This window comes from Chrysemys picta, chromosome 4, assembly GCF_011386835.1.
Source record: "Chrysemys picta bellii isolate R12L10 chromosome 4, ASM1138683v2, whole genome shotgun sequence".
Taxonomy (NCBI): Eukaryota; Metazoa; Chordata; order Testudines; family Emydidae; genus Chrysemys; species Chrysemys picta.
Window position 1 is genome coordinate 135,744,144 of NC_088794.1, and position 22,255 is coordinate 135,766,398.

The window sequence follows — 22,255 nt, forward strand, 5'->3', positions numbered from 1 at the left end:
ACATTTGTTCAAATTTTTTTCAGGATGGCACTGGATCTTTAAAACGCAGTGGTTCCTTTAGCAAGCTCCGTGCTTCAATTAGACGCAGCAGTGAGAAGCTGGTTAGAAAGCTGAAGGGAGGAAGTTCACGAGACAGTGAACCAAAGAATCCTGGGTAATTATTTATTCTTAGATGAGCTGGTGTGCTCTCAGTTTGTGCCCATTTTGTAGCCTAGCACTGATCAAGGTAGCCTTTCCTCTTGTGGTTATTTTCTATCTTTACTGCATGTAGAATTGTAGTTCATAAAGGTCTTAAACATATTGTATTCCTTACTGAAAAGTGATACAGGGAATAATTTAACTCTATGCGGACAGTTCCCTAATATTAACAGTGGAAAAATTAATTTGTTTTTAGTATTTATTGCTCAGTTGTTGTTTGTTGTTGTTTAACTGAACTTGCAACTTCTTAAAGGGGGATGCTTAGCATGATGGCAGCTCTAAGAAAAAGTGTTATTTAAAACATGTTTATATAGTCAGAGTATTATTGGTGCACTTTATTAAATTGCTAAATTTCTCTTTTCCCAGAGAATAAATTAAGTTGCCCATACTTTATTCTTAAGTACTGTATTGGGAAAAGGTGTGTGGGGGTAGGGGTTGTTTGGTTTTGGGTTTTTTGTTTTTTATTTTTTGCTTCAGTAGAACTCACGACTAGCATAGCAATATGAATATTTAATTAATTAAAAATAAACTTCAGTGTTAACACAATTTGACATCAAACTTTTTAAATCTAAGAATCTGGTTCTATATAAACAGAATGCGTTTCACATATTGTATGTATTAATTTTCTACTAACATTTAAACTTGCTCTTTATCAAGGGTACAGAAGTGGAAAGCTACTGTTACAGAAAGTGAACAAAATGTTACCTCTCAATCCTTAGTGTTGAGGGAAAAGGTTTACTGGAAGTCAGCATAAACAATCATTTTTAGTCATGCTTCACTTAGAAACTAAGGCCTGGTGTACACTAAAAAGTTAGATCAACTCAGCTATGTGGCTCAAGGATGAGAAAAATTCACAGCTCTGAGCAGCATGGTTAAGCTGACCTAAATCCTGGTGTAGGCTGCACTAGGTTGATGGAAGAATTTTTCTATCAACCCTAATACTGCCTCTTGAGGAATGGGTCACCTATGCTATGGGAGAACCCCTCCTGTCAGCTGAAGCCGGAGGTAGTATCTACATTGATATGCTACAGTGGCGCAGTTGCAGCTTTTCAAGTGTAAACAAGCCCTAAGAAGGGTTAACTACTGAAATCTCCAAATTTCAAAGGGCAGAAACTAGTGTCGAAAAAACTCTTTACAGTACATATAATTTAATAGTTAATTCAGTGAATCAAGAATTTTACCACCTGCTATTAGCTATATTATGTATTAAATTCTCGCACCCCTGAAGTCAGTGACAAAACTTCCACTGAATTGAAGGGGCATGGGGGCACTGTGTATTTTCATGGCTTTAAGTGTATTTATAATTCCTGCTGATGTACAAAACGCTATGCTGTTCTGTTTACCTGTTGCACTATGCAAACTGAAACATTCATCACAGAATTAAGCATAAGTATTACCTTTTTCCTTAATAGCCCTCCAGTTCTAGCAGCACATCAGGTTTAGCCTTGAATACTTTTTTCACTTTGGAAAACGAACCTATTTGGTTTCCAGATACAACTGTTAGAACAGCATTGCTTTATTGAGCTTCTTTTTAAAAATTCTAAATAAGAGAATTTGGGTTGTCTTCATTTGCTGGAATAACAAATATTTATGTAGTAATTTAAATTTCTGTGTGATGTCTGGGACAGGGACATGGGGGGGCATATCATAAACTGGTGTAAATTGTCATAGCTCCATTGGAGATCTGCCGCACTCTTTATCTGCTTGTAAAGCTTCATTCACACCCATGTTACTATATAAATAATTTCTGTTGCTATTTGTCATTTTTTGATTACTTACCTCACTGTAAGCTGTCAATGAAAGGGTGTTTTTTCAATTAAGGTAGAATGGGAGACTGAAATTTAAAAAAACAAACCCCCCACACAACGGTATAATGGAAGAAATACAAAACTGCAAGATAGTTTAGCAAAACAGTGCAAATGCAAGCCCAGAATGAGTCTTATTCTTCCAACATCCATAGTTTAAAAAAATAATTATAAATGTTTCTATCATTTGCATACAATTCTTTATCAACTCCCTATATTGCTCAGGTTTACCATTGTTTTTATAAAAGTTTTTTCAACATTTCATAGAATCAGGTTGCTATTCCTGGTCTCCTGCAGTTGTTAATAGGGAAATATATGGACAACTTGTTTTTTATAAATTCTAAATAATAGCTAAAGGGGGGTTTTCTACCATATTTTGAATATTCACACTTAATTTATTTGGCATTGCAATCTGCTGTAAACATCCTCTGTATATATGCTGCATGTAAGTAAAAGTAATCTATCCACATCAATATGAACCATATTTTTGACCCTATGCCACCTAAATGTGTTTGGTATTTATACTAATGATAAAGTTAGTGTAGAACAGATGCTAAAGTGCCAACATCATTTTTGGTTTCCAGTGTTCATAAAGTGTCCTGTGTTTTTTGAAAAACTGTCTGATATTTGAAGGTAAAATTCTTCATTAGCTTATCTGTTATGTACATATTCCACAAATAGTTCTGATTTCAAAATCTTTCATTGCTGGTGATCATGTAGTGCCAGAAAAAAGTTTCATTTTGAGGTCCTAGGATGAGTTTGCAGTACTGGCAAGGTTTTTTTGTTTGTTTGTTTGTTTTAATTAATCTTTTGACTAGTAAATGTACAAATTCTTTTCTGGAAGTTGATGAGAATACCTATACAGACACCACCCGACTTACGCAATTGTTCCATTCCGAAAAGCCTTGCGTAACTCGAATTTTGCGTAAGTCGGAAACATATATTCGTACGTTATGCAAAAATGTCCACAACTCGAAAATCCTATTTCTGGCTTATGGAACTTTTTCCATAAATGCGAATTTGCGTAAGTCGAGTCTTGCGTAATCCAGGGAGTGTCTGTACAACCCATTTTTGTAGATTATACAACCTTTTAAAAATCTTATTTTTCATTTTCTTAGCTATTTTAGAAAGAAGTTAAATATCTGGTTTGTAAAATTAATTTTTTTAATCCTTTCATGGCTTTCTAGATCATGAAAGTGCAATTGTGGATAGCATTTAGTAAAATATGTACATATGTTTACACAAGAATACTTAACTTCTTTATTCATAATAGGTTATTTCAACTTCATTTCCGGTAGTAACATTGCTTTCCATAGTAATTTGCTACACTTAGTTAAAAATGCTCTGTTTTCTTTTACTGCCATTTGATTTTAAAGAGTGACAGTTTGATACATATATTTTTATATAAACACACATTTGTGTTTAAGGTGTTGCAAATAACTGAATACAGTATTGCTAGTGTACATAAAGATCTACTGACTTATCAGAAAAATTGTTTCTAAAAAGAATGTTCAAGATTTTCCATGAGAAATAGTTTTTTCTTCTCACCGCCACCTCTACCTCTTCCCTTCACTGCCTCTTCTCTATTTTCTGTGAAGGCTATGTTTTTGCTTTGTAGTTCACCTGTTCCTGCTACTTTGTCCTCACTTACAGTCATAGTCATTGATCATGCTGTCAAACAAGGATTATGATTTCAAGTGAGTAATAAGTAACAAGAATAGATGAGTTCCAAAGCTCTATTCATAGAAAATTGAGGGAAGGGGGGAAAAAACACTTGTCAGCAAATTATTTATAGGTAAAATGTTTTTGATAAGGTGATAGGAGATCTGTAAGAGTTGGATGTTACAAGCATACAGTACTTGAAACTTGGTGTGAACTACTTACCATGGACATTTACTTCTTATTTGATTTCAGAGCTTTAATTTTACATTTATTTTGCTTTGTTGATAGGTTGCTGATTTTGATCTCCCATGTTTAAAATTTGACCATAGAACAGGTTAGCTAAGTTGCCACAGCAAAAATAAAAGCAAAGCTTTTTTAAAATATCTGTTTATTATAACACAAAGAAAAATGATGCACATATTCTGAATATTTTTAGTTCTGTTTCTGACTTGAAAAAAGTTACAAGTGCATTTGCCAAACTAATTTTCATCTGTAGATGAAAATCTAATTTTACTTCTAAAGTAAATTGGCTGCTAATAACTTTTTAAAAGTTGAAACTTAGTCATGATATCTCTTTAAGTTCATTATTAGCACTTGAGCAAAAGTATACAAGACATTTGGGTAGATTTGTACCTGTGGATTTTTTTGTTTTGTTTTCCTGGAGTTTGGATTTTGTTTTTAATAAACCTTTATGCTCTTACTTTTTGAAAAGAGATTTTAATTTGTGATGTTTTGTATGTGTGTTTTTACAGATTAACATACTTTGACTTTCATGTGTAACCATAACTGTATATTTTATGTAAATAAATAACAGAGAGGTATAAACCATGCATGATTCATTGCTTCTTTTTTGTTGCTAACACTTATGTCATATTTTAAATTATGTGCATTCTGCTCTCTGAAACATTCAAAATTAATTGCTTTAAAAATGTAGTATGCTTACATTGTGTAGCTGCTGCCTGCATTTATTTGTATAGGTTTTTTGTATTTTAGTTTCGACATTCCAGACATAACACATTACTTGGGCTCAGATCTATCAGAGCACTTAAGCACATGCTTACCTTTATGTCTGAGTAGTCCTGTTGATTTCAGTGGGACTAATGACTGACTTACTGTGCAATGTGAGCTGTGCAGAGACCTTTACACATGGGTGCAGGGAGCCACCTCTCCAGATCACACTGCAGGATTGGGGCCTAACTTTGGTGTTAATAGTGTGACAAAATAATTTTATTTAAGATGCTCCTTTAGAAACAGATAAACCATAAAAGATCCAGTGATCTCCTACCAAAAGAGCACTATGTTCTAAGGGACATATAGGTATTTAGGGTGGGGAATAGCAAACATCCATATTGTACCATTTCAGCAAAATCTTCTGACATTGGGGACTGTTTAATACTCTAACTTTAAATGTGAGGTTATATACATTTTAACATTTTAGTCTTAAATGTTGTAGATGTTTGATTAATCTTTATTAAAGATCAAGAGGAAAGCAATTATTAATCCTTATCCTCAAGAAAACAGAAGTTGATAATAATATAAAATAGTTAATATAGAGTTATCTTGTTTAGCAGTAGCCCTTCTAAAATAACAAGGGCTTAAATTGATTGTATTATCTTTGTGGTATATTGCTTTCAGAAGACCATTTTAAGACAAGCATTGACTGAAGCACATTATGGCCACAAGCATGACAAAAGTTAATAGTAGCAACAATCTTGTATTGTCCTTCACTTCAAAATAGACTTAGCAAGCTTTTAAAAAATCCGCTATAAAAGGAATGTCTGTGGTAACCTGCTAATTTTTGCCTTATTTATGTAAATGGTAGTTTTTCCATAGTTTTTACTAGTTAAGTACAACTTATTGGATACATTTATTGATATGTATTAATATTTTTCACAAACATTTCCTAAACAACTACATCCGAATAGTTTGTTTTTTTTAAATTAGCTAAATAACTTTAAAATGAGCATTAAAGTGGAGCATATGTTAAATTAATGTATTGATTCAGAAAGATGACACATTTTGGAAACAAGTAATTTGAACCATTAAAGATATTAACATAAAACACATAATGTGCTTAAATACTATGGGGCTGGCAATTATTTTTATACATATCTTAGAATTAAAAGAGAGAAGGAAAATGTGCAAATATATATAAGTAACTATAGAAAGTATTTCTCTTAAAGAGCATACTTCATATTAGGTTTCACAGGTTATATTAAAACTCCCTTAAGTTTGCCTCAGTATTATTATACTTGTGTGTTTAGAGTTTAGTTTTCAATTATTCTGATTGGTTTATCCTTGCATGTTCACTATCCTGGTTGCAGCATGAAGCGTGCCAGTTCTCTGAATGTTCTTAACATGGGTGGCAAGGCTACTGAAGATCACTTCCAAGTAAGAAGCCCTATAATATTCTTACACAAGTAGATACCAGTAGCAGAGTTTGGGCTGAAGAGCTTGAGAAACAGTAAATAATAAATCTCTTGGGACTCAATAAGACTCTCAGTATAGCAAAACACTTTAAGCATGTGCTTTAAGTCCATTGGCATTCAGCAGAATACTTAAACACATACTTAACTTTAAGCACCTGCTTAGGTCCCATTGATATCAGTCAGTTAAGCAGGTGCTTAACTATTATGCTGAACTGAAGCCTGAATTAGAATATTGGAATGGCTAGTAAGTTTTTTGGAATCTTACATCCTTTTTAAATTTATATTACAAGAAATACTTGTAAAGCTCAGATATTCTGTATTTTTAATGAAAGAAGCTTCTCTCAAAAGGTCCGGTCATACTAGGTGGTGTGTGCTCTCAAATCCCAATGACTTCAGTGGGAGCTCAGGGTTCACAGGAGTAGGCCCTAAATTTATCTGATCTGCAATCAAGTGTTGCTTCTACCAAAATCTAAACTGTAAATATTTTGCCTAACTATATTCAGTGTACCTGATCGCTACTACGCATAACTGTTTGTACCTAATAAGTCACCATTGCATATGTTGTCGAGGAAAGCTAGTAATGTTCTGTGTTCTAAACAACGTTGCGCATTTTACTAACAGCAGCTGTGACTAACTTTGGGGGGAATATTAATTGCGTCAATGGCAGCATACTGTATTCTGTAGAATCTTCACCTTTATTTGCCCCAAAGCTCATAACAAAAGCACATGCTGCATGGATCTCTTTCACTGTTGTGTGGCATAAAGGTATCTCCTTAGTATTATACCTAAGGAGTCTACTGCAATTTTTTAGTTCTCTGAAATTTATGCAAAGATGTTTCTTCATTAATTTATGTGAACTTTGACCAAAAAAAATCCACCAAGGTAAACCAAAGCACTTTGCAACAGTAATACAAAAAATGGCCAGGGCTTTCAGAATCGGACTGTCTTGGCTTGGGAGTGTATATCTTTATAACTGGTTTCCTGTACATTCCATAATTTGTGCTTTCTCAACGAGCTGTGCTTACCACATGTGAAATGTGTAAAGTTAACAATGTGTTTACAAATTTTACAAATATTTCCCCAGTTTGCCAAGTAGAGAGACACTTGCCAATATCCCTAGGTAGTCAGCCCCTTCTGTAATAAATATCTGTTAGGAATGGAAGGGAAGTGCTCAGATATTACTACATCGGTGGTTGAAGTAAAGATAGTTATCAGGATGTGAAAAAAAATCTTACATAAGCTCTCAAACTTAAGTAGGTAAGCAATACTAGTTTCCTAAAGTACACCAATTGTTCAAGTGTTTGTTTTAGTTTTTAATTTTTTTATCATTCTTTTTATGCAGGCATCCAGGTTGCTCAAGTATTTTAATAATTTTTTTTCATTTTTTTTTTCATACAGGAACGAAATAATTGTCTGACAGACTCAAGGGCTCTGAGTGCCAGTCACACTGATTTGGCACATTGAAGTTCTTGGAGAGAAACTAGCTAAAATTCCTTTGTGAATAAAGAAGCACTGAGACTCTCAAAGCTTTGGTTCCTTATCACTCTCTATAGGAACATCTAATTTGTTAGACTCTTTTGCAATGGACTGCTGTTTTTACTTTTCTAAAATAGTAGTGACATTTTTAAACATAGTATTAGTGGATATTTTCTTCTGAAGAGAAACTATATAGATATATATTGCTCATTGCACTGCTGTCATTCATGCTACTTATGTTGATTTCTGTTAAGAGATCTGAATATCACAGCAGCTGAAAACTGAAAAAATAGAAATACATATAAAACATACCAAAATGCAAAGGAGTATAAAGGGTTCTCTGTATTGATATTTGAAAACAGATTAAATATGTAGCAGAAAATATATACAGTGCTTGAATGAGACAAGTATCAGTTATGTGCATTACTGTATAAATTCAGAATGGGGTATACTGTACTGGTGCGACTTTACCTTACATGACTGAGAATCACAATTTCAGATATCTTGCCTGAAAAGTAGAGCTTAAATATTGGATTCCTTAACCAGTAGATCTAAATAATAAATTTTGTAATGGAATTATAGGTGGCATGCGTAGCAATATCTGTAACTATGAAATTTCATACCTTATTTATTGATGTAGGTCTTAAGGCCCAGTAATCAGTGGTGATCGTACAGTTCATTTTGAACAGGGGGAAATAGCAAAGATTTTGGCTTGTATTTTGTACAGTAGATGCATATTGAAGCTGTGGGATGTAACTGTCCCAGAGCAGTAGAATATTGTGCCTCAGGTTGCTGACACTTTTCCTGCCTTTCCACTGGAATTCTTATCCCTTAGTTCTCTTTAGGCTAAAACTACTCCATTGTTTCTTCATGCTTGTTCCAACTCTTGCCTCTCTCCATATTAGTTGATGGCAACAGGAGCAAATGAAGCAGGTGATTGCATGCTAGGCTGTTATACTGTGGAATAGCTGCTGTGCAGAGGACCTACTTGTGAAACTCTCTACTGAAGTTTAATACATTTAGGGCCCCATCAGAAGCATTAGATGCCCTTATTTGGCAGATAGGTCACATTTTTGATCAGCCATCATTTTTTAATCTAGATACAATTAATAGATATGCTGTCTGTATTCAGGCCTGCTGCTGGGACTAAGTATGTAATGTTTAAGTATCTTGTGAACACTAACATTTTCAGTTCGTTTTTTTCTGTAAAATATGTGATTTTTAAAATGCCACACAGAATTTTGTAGACAAGTGAAAACTGTTATTTACATGCAAGTGGAAGGAGAAAGTAAAAATGTGCATGTGTTTGTGAATATAGGGAAGTAATTGAAATATACAGAACAAAAGGATAACTTTGGGACAAGCTGGAATACTAATCCAAGATGAGACTAACACACATTGAGGTAAAATAGAGGAAGGAAAAAAAAATAAGTTTTGGTATTTGATCAGGCTGTGAAGAACTCACTAGACCGAATACTGTTATAACTCCTTGACCAACTGGCATCTGGTTTTAAAGCTTATTTTAATGACTGATGCAACAAGTTATATGTTTAATGCACTTACGTTTACTGTGAGGTACTTCATTAGCATCTCCATAAAGAAGAAAATTGTATATATGGTGTACTTGCCATAAAAACAGTCCAGAAATTGAGACAAGATGCTGCTAATGTGTAGTGTTTTTAATCCATACTAGTGCAATTCAGTGATGAACTTGAGAACAAATTGTTTGCTCAGCTATTTTATAGATGTAGTCATAATGTGGACTTAAATTTGAATTTTTTTTAGAGCTTTTACATTATTTTAGTAAAACATCGCATATACGTTTGTTGGTGAATTCATAGTTCCCTGCACAAAGCTTGAAGTAAACTAGCTTTGCCCCAGAACTAAACAGCAGTTGCTGGGGGGGGGGGGGGGGGGTAAGAAGATGGTATCCATTGCTAACTGGTGGACAGGCCACAGGGCTACCACAGCTGCTTTGTGTCAGCTGTCCCTTTTGCAATAACTATGAAGGATTTCTAGTGCAGAGGCCTGCCCTACAACTCAGCCTTTGCTGGTATGGGAGGAGCTATCACAGTAATAGTGGCCCAGAGGACTTTTTACAAGCCTTTTACATCCAAGGTGACTTTCACCAATGTGAAAAGCATCTATAAAGGTCTGACTTTGTAGAAAAGTAGCTATTCTGACCCAAAGGCAACTTTGAGATTAGATATTTGGTGCAATCTAAGAACTTGTTTCTAAGCCTTTAATTCAAATTTGAAAGATAATGTTTTTGCAGCCTCTCAGAGAACTGGAACTTGTTGTGTAAATAGAAATCTGTTTAAATATTTAAAACTTAATTCAGACCTGCTTAACTATAAATTTTATTAAATGGTCTTAAATTCAAGACTAGAGTATGTCAGACTCTGGTAGTGGTGGAATCTCATTATTTTCGGTTTTTAAATAGCTCACTAAAATACTGTAGGTGGTACTATTAGTACTGTGCTTACAAATGTGACTTACGTGCTTTATATATTATTTAAAGGAATGATAAGGTTAAAATGTTGACCACCTTCTCTATCCCACACTATCTTCCCAAACAAAACCACTCTTTACCAAGTTGCAAAATCTGTGTAATTTTTCTGTGGATTTTAGCATCAATCTTCCTTTCGTTTAAATGATCCAAAAAATTACTTTGCCAGTGTATGCATCTATTTGTTTTTAAGTGGACTTCTGAGTTTACTTTTAAATAATAGTTAATGTGACACCTCCATTTTAATTTTTTTGCTAGACTGTCAGTTGTGCACCAGTTGCTAGCAGTACTGTCACTATTTGTTCTTGATCGAAGATCTAATTAAATATCATGGTAAAATTTAGCAGTGATTCATAGGCTCCCTTTGTAGATTGGTGACTGAACTAGCAGTTTACTGTTTGTAAACAATGTCCCTAGTGGTAGCAAGGTATTTAAAACAAACTATGGATGAACTAATTTAGACATTTATTTTAATTGTATTTTTTTAAGGATGAGTGGTAGTAATTCAGAAAGGTTTAAGCTTGAAGTATCAGTGGTTAATCTGTACAGTTAAAGGATTCCATTGACTTAGAAAATGAGAGAAAACCAACTATGGTTGTGTTGTGTATGTATCGTTAAAATGGGGTGTGCATGTAGTGCTTCATCTAATGTATGTTTACAGTATTTGATAGGTTCAAGTGTACAATTTAGTTTTTGTCAACCAGGTCACTTACTTTGTCTGAAAGCTGCTAAGTGTATGTATTGCATTTTAGTAATCAAAGTGTCTGCCTATATCAAAAGAATAAATATTGGAAGGAAAGCATGAACGTGTAAAGTTTAGTTTTATAGTACAGACTTTGCATTTTGATGATGTATTTTTGTAAATGCATTGGTATAAATATTCTCTCTTTAAAAAGTAAATGGTTAATTTGTGAGGGGAAGTTGTGAAAGTTTACATTTGTTTCAAATAATTTATAGTCTCAGTATTTTGAGTGGAAGAGGTGAGTAGTGTTTTATTTTTTAAAAAGTAGAGCTAAATGAAAAGTTACCCACACATTCGTCACCCGGAGTTCAGTAGCCCTAAAATATACATTCTTGGTGAGAAAATGAAGGTTTATGTGATAGAGTGGCAAAACTCTTTATATCCGTGTAATACAATTGTTATGGCTGCTTTGAAATAGAATAATTTAAAAGATAATAGCTAAAATTCAGTGGTTAACACTCCATTTGGATTTTGAAGCACTGAAGATGCCTAGGACTGTAAAAGTATGGCAGATTAGTTATACATTGACAAAACCAAAGTAGACTAAGAACTACATACAATTCGATATAAAAAGAATACTAAAAATTGGTAAAATAATAATGAGGAATCTTCAGCATCTCGATGTATTCATCAGACGCTGTTTCCAACTTAAAGCTCTGTGAAGTTTTTTAAAATTATAAAAAGTATTTTCCTATGTAACTTGGAGGCTGGTGTAACAAAATTAACAAATTAAGAATGCACAGTTCAGATTCTATAAAATCACTAAGGTTATTAGGGATCTGGGGGGCAAAAATCTATCTGGGGATTGGTCCTGCTTTGAGCAGGGGGTTGGACTAGATGACCTCCTGAGGTCCCTTCCAACTCTGATAGTCTATGATTCTATGATTTTGGTTCTGTTGGGATGGGAAGGAAAATGGAGGTCAGGAGCATTTTAAGTAGAGCCCTGCTCAGATACAAAATTTGTATCTGCATCTGGTCCATAGATAAGCAGATTTGCAGGGCTCTATCTTTAAGGCCAGTAATGTCACCTTTCCCTTTAAATCCAACTGAAAAAAAATCTGGATTTAGAGTACAAAAGTTAGTTTTAAAACCTTCAAAGACTGATTTGAGGGTGCTTGTGTTGATCTTAGCTCTCAAATACTGTACAGTATATTTCCAACTGTTGAAGGAGAAACAGGAATTCCATGTTCTTTCTTGAAGGATAAGAACTGAAAAGCTTCAAAATAAAACAAAACTTTAATTGTAACAAATATCAGTAATTCACTGTGATTTAAATGCAGAACTTGTCATGAAGTTAAAGGTGAGGCTTTTTAACTAGGTCTATTGTGTTGTCTTAACACTTAACACTAGCATAAATGCACTTTTTCTTATATACACCAGTGTCTTTACAGTGCACAGAATAACTGTCCTACCATTCTAATTTTCAACAGCAATCTGGTTCCAGAAGCATATCCTGTTACCACTGAATGTCTTTTACTTTGTATCTGTTACAGAGCTATGGTTTGATTTGACGTTAACAAAATATGTCTGTCTCTTTTGGCATTTATTTTCAAAGTGCAAAACTAAAATATTTAAATGTAGTCTTACAATAGTTCTATGTAAAATAAAGTTGAGTGTATTTATGCATCTTAGAATGTAAACCTTTCATGTAAAAAGCCCTTAGTCATGTATTTTTCCTGTACAGAAGCAAACTTCAATTGTGAAACCCAAAGATTAATAAAGCTATAATAAGGGACAGTTCCTAAATAAAGTGCATTTATTACATAAAAGAAAAAACTACTGGAACAGCTATGACTTGCAATGGAGAGTTACAGTATGTTCCTATATTGCTGATGATCTGCTGAAAGTAAGGAACACTTAACAAAATAACTATGTAGCACTGTATACAGATCTGCTTTTCATGAGTTTTATACCACCTAACTTGTATTGAATTAAAGTGTAGTTCATAAATGCAATTTTAAGTTACATGAACCCTATCTATATACAGCTATAGCTGATGAAATAAAATACAGTAAAGAAATTCTCTTAAACATTGACTTTGACTGTATAAGTGCTTCTCTGTGAACACGAGGTATTTTTTTGTTTTAAACTTTTGTCACTTTTTTTCTTTTTGTGGGTGCAGAGAGCTCAAGAAAATGATAAACTCTTGTAACCTGCAAGATCCGGGACTATACCATAACTCCCCACTTAATGTCCTCTTGCTTAATGTGTTTTCAATGTTACGTCCCTGCTCTATTACAGAACATGATGGTTTAAAGTTGAGCAATGCTCTTCTATAACATCGTTTGGCCGCCTGCTTTGTTCACAGCTCGCAGGATTCTGCAGAAGAGCAGCGACTTGATAAGACAATATTGCACAACTTGTATCAGGGTGGGTTGGCAGCCCCCATATCAGCTCTCCTACTTCCCCCCACCTCGCAGATCAGCGCCTGCCCGTGGCAATCAGCTGTCTTGGGGCATTCAGGAGGCTGGGGGGAGGAGCGAGGATGTGGCACGCAGCCTCCCCCTCTTTCCCCTGCCTCCTGCCCACAGCAATCAGATGGTTTGCTGTGTTCAGGGGGCTGGGGGAGGATGTGGCATTGGGAGTAAAGGGGGAGGAGGTGGGTTAATAGTGGGGACAGGGCAGGCCGAGGATTGAGCCCCTGGCAAAGTTGGTGCCTGTGCTTGCACAGAGGGGAAGCTGCTGCGTTGCTACACAAGGTGCTTCTAGCCTACAATGGCACCTTCAGCCTCCTTGCCTGCCTCATCGGCTGTGCCTGTGTGGGGTAAGGCAGGGGCACTTCCCAACTATAGTACTGTACAGAATGTTTGTAAACACATAGCACGTGCACACTTCCCCTCCCCAAAGCGATTCACTGTTGCTGTATGGCCCAACGGCCCTGCTTGGGAATAGGATGCTACACCAAGCGCTTGCGAGGCCACCAGCTGCCTGCAAAGCAGCTGCAGGTGATGCACAGCAGAGGCCCTGCCTTGCTGTCTTGCGACAGAATAAACAATGTTTTATCTGTTCTCCCCCCTTTGCTGGAGGGAGGTAAGAACACGAGGTGGTAGGTGGTAGCCTACCCAAAGCAAGTTACAGGAATAGCATTCCAGCACCTGCTTTGCTGTAGCAAGGGGGAGAAGCGGCGTGGAGATGCACAGAACTCGGCCCTGCTCCCATGAACGTCTGTGAAATCCACGGGAGCTTTGCCATTCACTTTTATGCCAGTTGCATCTCTCTGCCTCTGCATGCACACAGCAGAGAGGGGCACAGCTCTGCAGCAAATGTTATTTTCCTCTTACTACATTGGCTGCAGTGCTGCTCGGGTGCTGAGTGCATGGTTACTAGGGGAGATACAGCAGGGCCAGTTTTCCAGGGCACCCTGGAAGAGAGGCCTTTGGACCTCCAGCAGGGCTCCTGTGAAAGTAAGAACCTAACTAATCCTAGCCTAAACCCACAGGGCTTCCAGTAGGGGAGCAGATTACCATGGAGAATGGGTTTTCCAAATTCTTTCCCTTGCAATAGTTGATCGATGCTGCATGACCACAGCCACTCCAGGATGAAGGAAGTAAAGAGTAGCACATGCATGCACGTCCAAAGGAGCATCACCCAGCATCAAAACACCCAGCTGGAGTCAAACGTCCAGCAAGTGATGATACAGTGCCACTAGCAGCAAGAAAACCATTAGTTTAGGTACTAAATTAGACATTTTAAAGTGTTTTGATGCAGGTGAGCATGCAGTAGACATTGCCATTGCTCTAGGTCTTACTCCGACCACTGAGAACAATTTGGAATAATGCCGACAAGATCAGGGCTAGTGCTAGGTGTGTAACACCGCTTAGTGCTACTACAATAAGTCAATCAAGTAGTTTGCTGGAAAACATGGAGCATCTTCTCTCACTGTGTATAGAGGACCCAAAACCAGCGGAACATACCTCTAAGTTTGCTAGTGATGCAAGCTAAGGCAAAAAGTTTGTATGACTATTTGAAGAGAGACCAAGGTTAAGGATCACAGACAGACTTTCACAGCAAGTCAGGGATGGTTTGATCGGTTCAAGAGGCGCTTCCACCTGCATAACATCAAGATGTCTGGTGAGGCAGTTAGTGCTGATACTGCAGCAGTTAAAAAATTCCCCGAATATCTCAAGAAGATAATTGAGGAAGATGGCTATTCCCCTAAACAAGTCTTCAATGTTGATGAAATGGGCCGGTAGTGGAAGAGGATGCCTGAGCAGACTTACATTTCCAGAGTGGAGAAGACAGCGCCTGGATTTAAAGCAGCAAAAGACAGTCTAACCTTGCTTCTAGGTGGTAATGCTGCCAGAGACATGAAGATGAAACCACTGACAGTGTACCAATCTGAAACACCACACGCTGTCAAGGAATTTTCAAAGGAACACCTTCCGGTCATTTGGAGATCCAATAAGTTGGCACAGATAACTGGAGCTATTTTTTTCAGAATGGCTGACTCTCTATACTGTCCCTGCATGGAAGGAATACTGTGCCAAGGAAAATCTTGATTTCAAGATTTTATTGCTTACTGATAATGCACCAGCTCATCCAATCAACCTGCCTACTTTCTGCCACCTAACACCACATCACTCATCCAACCCATGGACCAAGGAGCCATCGCTGCATTTAAGGCATATTACTTACACTGTTCTTTCGACCAGCTCATCAGAGGCAGCGAGGGGGGAAGGCAAACCTATGATTCAGTAATGTTGGTGTGACTACAACATCCTGAAGTGCATCAATAACATTGGTGAGTCCTGGGCTGAAGTTACTCAGGCATGCATGAATAGTGTGTGGGGGAAGTTGTGGGCTGAATGTGTCAATGATTTAAAAGGATTTAAAGATGTTGTCCCCGCTATGAATAAAGATATCCTCGGCTTGGCCAAGAAAGCAGGTTTTGATGAGGTGGAAGAAGTCAACGTTATACAACTTTTGCAATCATATGCAGAAGAGCTAACCAACGAAGATCTGATGCAACTAGAGGTGATGAGAGCAATGGAAGAAGAGGGCCAAGAAGTAGAACCAACCCATCCAAATTTGACTGCGAAACATCTTTCTGAAGCTTTCCAACTAATTGAAAGTGATGACAATCCCGACAAGGAACGCAGCTCCAAAGTGATTAGGGGAGTTAGTTATCTAATGACTTGCTATAAAGAAATTTACCAAGAGAGGAAAAAAAAGGGGGAAAGCAAAACACTTTCTCTAGATGTTTTTTGAGTTCAGAAAGTTCAGCAAGAGGAGCAGCCAGACAATCTACCGTCTTCCACTCTGACTTCACCATCTCAACCAAGGTTCATACTCAGTAATGATGACTGTAGTATTAAATTGTTTGTTTAAAACTTATATAATGCCTTTTGTCCTGGAACCTTATTCCCCCTCTTTACATTAATTCTTATGGGGAAATTGGATTTGCTTAACATTTTGTTTAAAGTTGCATTTTTCAGGAACATAACTACAATGTTCAGTGATGAGTTACTGTATTTGGATGTTCAGAAAGATATGATATTGGACTAGCTAGACCATTGGTCTGACCCACTATGGCCGTGTTTATATTCTCAGGGACAGGCTGGCTTGAGGAGGGTAATAAATTAATAACAAAACAGGGAAGATCTAAGCAGTCAGTACAAGTGAGAGATGTTGAGAACAAAAATCAAGGAACCAAAAGGCATGAAGAGAAGAAATTCTGGGAGCCAGAGTAACAAAGAGGAGGGATTGGAATTGCTCATTTATGAGACTAAATTTGATCTAATTGGTATTACTGAAACCTGGTGGGATGATGCCCATGATTGGAATATTAAAATTAATAGTAATCTATTTTTGAATGACTGCTTGGGCAAAAGGAGGGGAAACAGTATGGTGAAAAATGCTATTCCCTGTTTCTGAGTCAGTGATAACTTGGAAGAAAGTGATCTTGAAAGCCCCACAAAACACACCACCACCACCCCCAGCGCCACCTGCCCCACAGAAACAAACCCTCCTTCCCGTGCTGCCCCGTTGAAACATTCCAGGGCCCCACCTCTTCCTCTGCAGAGCAGCCCTTGCCACAGAGCCAAGGCTCAGCAAAAGGGCAGTTTAAATAATTTACAGAGTCAATGTTATAAACATGACACCGGTCTTTGTGATCCCCAGTTCCCCCATACATACAAGTGTTTGCTTTAATTGAAAATTTCTTAATAAAGTATCACCCCCTCCCCAACATTCCTTTTTGGCCCACAGCTGTTTTGGTAGGGACGTGGCTAGGATTCTTGGGGGCAGGGCAGGGGGGGATGGTGAGGAACAGGGAAGAATGATATGGCTGCAGGGTTGGATCCCTGAACTGTTCATTTCTAGACTGTTCTGCCTTTGGGTTTTTAGGGAAGCTGTCGAGTATATGTAAGTGAGATTTGTTGATGGGCTAACTGGGCTCCTCTAAAATTTACAGCTTAACTCTTCAGCTAACAAAGTGGTTCGGATTTATGTGTAGTAGGTCATAGTTCTCTCTTCTCTAATGCGGAGATGGACATTTGATTTGATCCTGTCCTCACTTTACCTTTGCACTGCTGGAGACAGACTCAGCTGCACAGGGTCCCAAAGTGTGGTGGGATTGAGTCCAGAGAGCTGGCTGTGTGCTTATGGGGCCAGCTTCTTCTGACTGCAAGATAGAAAGAAGTTAAATATACATTTAAGGGTCCTCCTAACATGGCTTTTCCATGGAAGCAGTTCCTGCAGTGATGACAGCCACATAAACCCCTGATCCAAACACAGCAGCCTGTCTGCTCCTGGGATTAGCAGTGATTCCCCCAGAGGCTGTCAAGCCTTAATGACCCAATTTTCTTTACCACCCTGGGCAGTTACCTGAACATTTGGGACCATCAGGGGGCATTCTGCCATTTCCCTTTCCCACTTGCCCCGCGCCCGCCCCCCCCCAGCTCCCCTGCCCTCCCCCTTCCCCACCGCCAGCTCACTTGCCTGGCCTCTTACCTTCTGCTGCTGCCACTGGCTCACCCTCACTCTCCAGAGTCCAGCCTGACACTGGCCCCTTCACCACCCCACCCACCTGCCAGCCAGCTGGCCGTTAGTTTGCCTACTCACCCCCACCGTGGGCTGCACAGTGAGCCCACATACTCACCCCCACCGTGGGCTGCATGTTGTGCAGGCCTAGCTTAAAAGCACTTACACTTAATTGATCACATTTATAATGTGCAAACAGTATGAAGTTGAGGTCACTGATATATATATATTTGGTGCTTTAAAATGGCCCATTTCACAAAGCTGAAAATAATTATTAGCCAGATAAGTTGTGAAGAAGAACTAACTCAGAAAAATGTGAGTTATAACTGGGAATCAGTTAAGAACACTTTACAGATTTTTACCTAAGTCATCCCAAAAATTGAGGAAGGCAGCCATAACCAGCCCGGTTTAGAGGGGAAGTGAAGGGTATATAAATATAGCTTAATAAACAAACAAATGGAAGGAAAAAGGGAACATTAATAGGAAGCAAAAGGACATAACTCTGCTGGCCACAGATTTCTCCTTAAGGACAATGATATTGGTCCATTACTAGATGGAAATGATAGAATTATTCTTACTAATACAGAACAGGCATAAATATTACTGTTCTGTTTTCCCCAAAAATACAGATGTAGTCATATTAACATTCCTCATGAAATATTAGTGGAACAGAAAGAGCAACAGCGGCTACTGTTAGACATTTTTAAATCAGCAAGTCCAGATAACTTGCATCCAAGAGTATTAAGAGAGCTGGCTAAGAAACTCACTAGATCATTAATGTTCCTTTTCAATGTCTTGGAGCACGAGGGAAGTTCCAGAAGAGTGGAAGAAAGCTCATATTGAGCCAGTACTTAAAAAGGGTAAATGGGGTGACACAGGTAATTATAGGCCTTTCAGTCTGACATTGATCCTAGGCAAGATAATGGAACAACTGATACAAAGAATTAAATTCTTTATTAAGAATTAAAGGAGGGTAATGTAATTAATGCCAATCAACATGGGCTTCTTGAAAATAGAGCCTGTCAAACTAACTTGATATATTTTTGTATAAGATCACAAGTTGGATTGATAAAGATAATTAGTAGAACCTCAGAGTTATGAACAGACCAGTCAACCGCACACCTCATTTGGAACAGGAATTTCGCAGTCAAGCAGCAGCAGAGTCAAAAAAAAATTGCAAATACAGTACAGTGGTAAACAAACTACTAAAAAAAAAAACAAGGGAAAGTTTTAAAAATTTGACAAGGTAAGGAAGCTGTTTCTGTGCTTGTTTCATTTAAATTAAGATGGTTAAAAGCATTCTTCTGCATAGTAAAATTTCAAAGCTGTATTAAGTCAATGTTTGGTTGTAAACTCTTGAAAGAACCATAATATTTTGTTCAGAGTTACAAACATTTCAGAAAAAAGAACAGGAGTACTTGTGGCACCTTAGAGACTAACAAATTTATTAGAGCATAAGCTTTCGTGGACTACAGCCCACTTCTTCGGATGCATATAGAGTGGAATAAATATTGAGGAGATATATATACACACACATACAGAGAGCATAAACAGGTGGGAGTTATCTTAGGTTATGAACAACCTCCATTCCCAAAGTGTTTGTGAGGTTCTACTCTACTGTTGATGTAATATACTTAGACTTCCATAAGGCTTTTGACTTGATACCCGCATGATATTTTGACTAAAATATTACAAAGATATAAAATTAACATGGCACACATTAAATGGATTAAAAGCTTACTAACTGACAGGTCTCAAAATGTAATTGTAAACAGGAAATTATCATGAAACAGGTATGTTTCTACAAGGGTCCTGCAGGGATCTGTTGTTGGCCCTAGCTTATTTAACATTTTTATCAATGATCTGGAAGAAAACATAAAATCATCACTGATAGTTTGCACATGACACAAAAATTGGGGGAGTAGTAAATAATGAAAAGGACAGACCATTGATCCAGAGTGATCTGGATTGCTTGGTAAATTATGTTCAAGGAAAAAAATATGCATTGTAATGTAGCTAAATTTAAATGTATACATGTAGGAACAAAGAATGGAGGCCATATTTACAGGTTGATGAAGAAACACAACCCAGAAGAATTGAGCAACTACTGTTTGATCACACTCCTCTCAAGTGTATAAGGTCTTCACCAGTGTCATACTCAATCGGATTAAGAAGGATCTTAAAATGTATGAAAGCAGAGAACAAGCTGGTTTCTGCTCAGGGTATTCGACAATTGACCACATCCACTCAGTTCGGCAGCTCATGGAAAAATACAAGGAATATGAAGTACCATTCTGTATTGCATTTGTCAACAACAAAAAGGCATTTAACTCAGTGGAGATTAACGCTCTGCTCAATGCGCTCAACGCAACTGGAATTGACCCAAAAAGTACTGCTAGAAGAAATTAACCGCAATTGTTCAACAGAGATTACATTATTCAACGTCCCCTGCATTACTACTATATGAGGAGGAATCAGATAAGGCAATACAATCTCATCAAGCTGTTTGCAGCAGTACTGGAGTCGCTGTTCAAGAAATTGAACTGCGAAGAAGGAATCAGAATTGATGAAGAACATCTAACATCTTCTCTTTGCTAACAATTGTGTAATATTGGCAAAGGATGCAGAACTGGAGAACAAATTGCAGCAACTGCAAATACTTTTGCATGATATCAGGTTGGAAGTGAACATGTTGAAGATGAAGAGGATACGGAATGAGCATTGTGCAGCAGGAATCATCACTATAAACGGGAAAGTAATCAAGGAGGTTGATAAATATATTTATCTGGGTCAGCAGCTGAACAGAGACAACTCACTCGAAGGGGAATGCAGTAGGAGGAGAAAGGCAGGGTGGGCAAGTTTCAACAAAATAAAGATGTCTCTAACGGATGATGAGCTGCCCATGGGAAAAAAGGAAAGAACTGTTTAACTCCCCTGTTCTGCCAGCAATGATATATGAAGCGGAAAGCTGGTCAACAACAAAAGTGGAGGAAGAAAAATTCGCTGTCACCCAGAGAGCAATGGAAAGGCAAATGTGCTATCGCTCCATGATCATATACCAAATGAGATCAGAAGGTGTACAGAGGTGACCGATGTAGTACAGGCGATGTACGATGCAAAGTGGAGATGGGCAGGTCAGGTAGTCCACAGGCAAGACAATAGGTAGACAACCCGCATCAATGACTAGATCCCCAGAAACCAGAAGTGATTGCTGGGCAGATGGAAAACAGTGGGCTGATCTAATGACAAGACTCTTTGGCCAGAAATGGAAAGAACATGCTCACAACAAAACAGAATGATCTGGCATCGACTTGCGTTCGTAGAGGGACGGACGAGGACAAGCCGGACAAAGGTTACTTACAGCTTGGGAAACTGTATCCTGGGAAACAGTGATTCTGAAAAAGATTTAAGGGTAGTGATGGATAATCAGCTGAACATGAGCTCCCAGTGTAACGCTGTGACCAAAAGGGCTAATGCGATCCTTGGATGCATAGAAAGAGAATCTCAAGTAGCAGTAGAGAGGTTATTTTACCTCTGCATTTGGCACTAGTGCAATTGGTGCTGGAGTACTGCATCCAGTTCTGTTGTCCACAATTCAAGAAGGATATTGATGAATTGGAGGATTCAGAGAAGAGGCACAAGAATGATTAAAGGATTAGAAAACATGCCTTACAATAACAGACTTAAGGAGTTCAATCTATTTAGCTTAACAAAAAGAAATTTAAGGGTGACTTGATTACAGTATAGACGTACGTACATGGGGAACAAACCATTAATAATGGACTCTTCAGTGTAGCATAGAAAGTTAGAACATGCTCTAATGGCTGGAAGTTGAAGCTAGACAAATTCAGACTGAAAAGAAGTTGTACATTTTTAATGGTGAGTGAGTAATTAATCATTGGAACAATTTACCAAGGGTCATGGTGGATTCTCCATCACTGACCATTTTTAAATCAAGATCAGATGTTTTTCTAAAAGATATGCTCGAAGAATTATTTTGGGGAAGTTTCAAAGCCTGTGTTTATATAGGAGGTCAGACTAGATGATGACAATGTTCTCTTCTGGCCTGGGAATCTATGAATCTGGAATAATGGGGGAATTCTCAGGTGGACAGCACTAATGATTTTATGATCCCTTTGTGCATGACTGAGAATACTGCTATTGTCATTTCACTGTTTTGTTAATGTTGCATGTGTTCACAAGAAGAACTGGAAGTGAAGAAGCAAGAGTTTGCACAGAATGGGAAGGCCTGAGTTAGTTTTGGCACTGCTCTCAGCAGGGAATGGGAAATTAATGGAATTAAAAGTATTGGGACATGCCATTTAGAGTGTTCTAGCAGAGGACTTAATTTAAAAGATGATCAAATTGACAGTGTTGCTATTAAGCGCTGCACAACAGCTCCCTTTGGAGTCACTAGTCAAGGAGATAGAAGTATTGTAAATGAGCAACAAAA

At 37.6% G+C, this 22,255-nt stretch overlaps 1 protein-coding gene across 7 annotated transcripts in view; it reads left to right on the forward strand.

Annotated features, from left to right (window-relative positions):
* KLC1 (kinesin light chain 1) overlaps window positions 1-22,255 on the forward strand; it is a 127,042-nt gene that overhangs the window by 80,471 nt on the left and 24,316 nt on the right. For 2 of the 7 annotated variants that reach the window (XM_005285828.4, XM_065593665.1), the window contains exons 14-16: window positions 24-154; window positions 5,990-6,056; window positions 7,493-12,857. In XM_005285828.4, the coding sequence (XP_005285885.1) occupies window positions 24-154; window positions 5,990-6,056; window positions 7,493-7,558 (264 nt within the window). In that variant the 3' untranslated portion in view covers window positions 7,559-12,857. Of the gene's footprint in view, window positions 1-23; window positions 155-5,989; window positions 6,057-7,492; window positions 12,858-22,255 lie in introns of those variants that run through there. The other 5 variants (XM_005285832.4, XM_042858234.2, XM_005285831.5 and 2 more) reach the window with 3 other exon arrangements.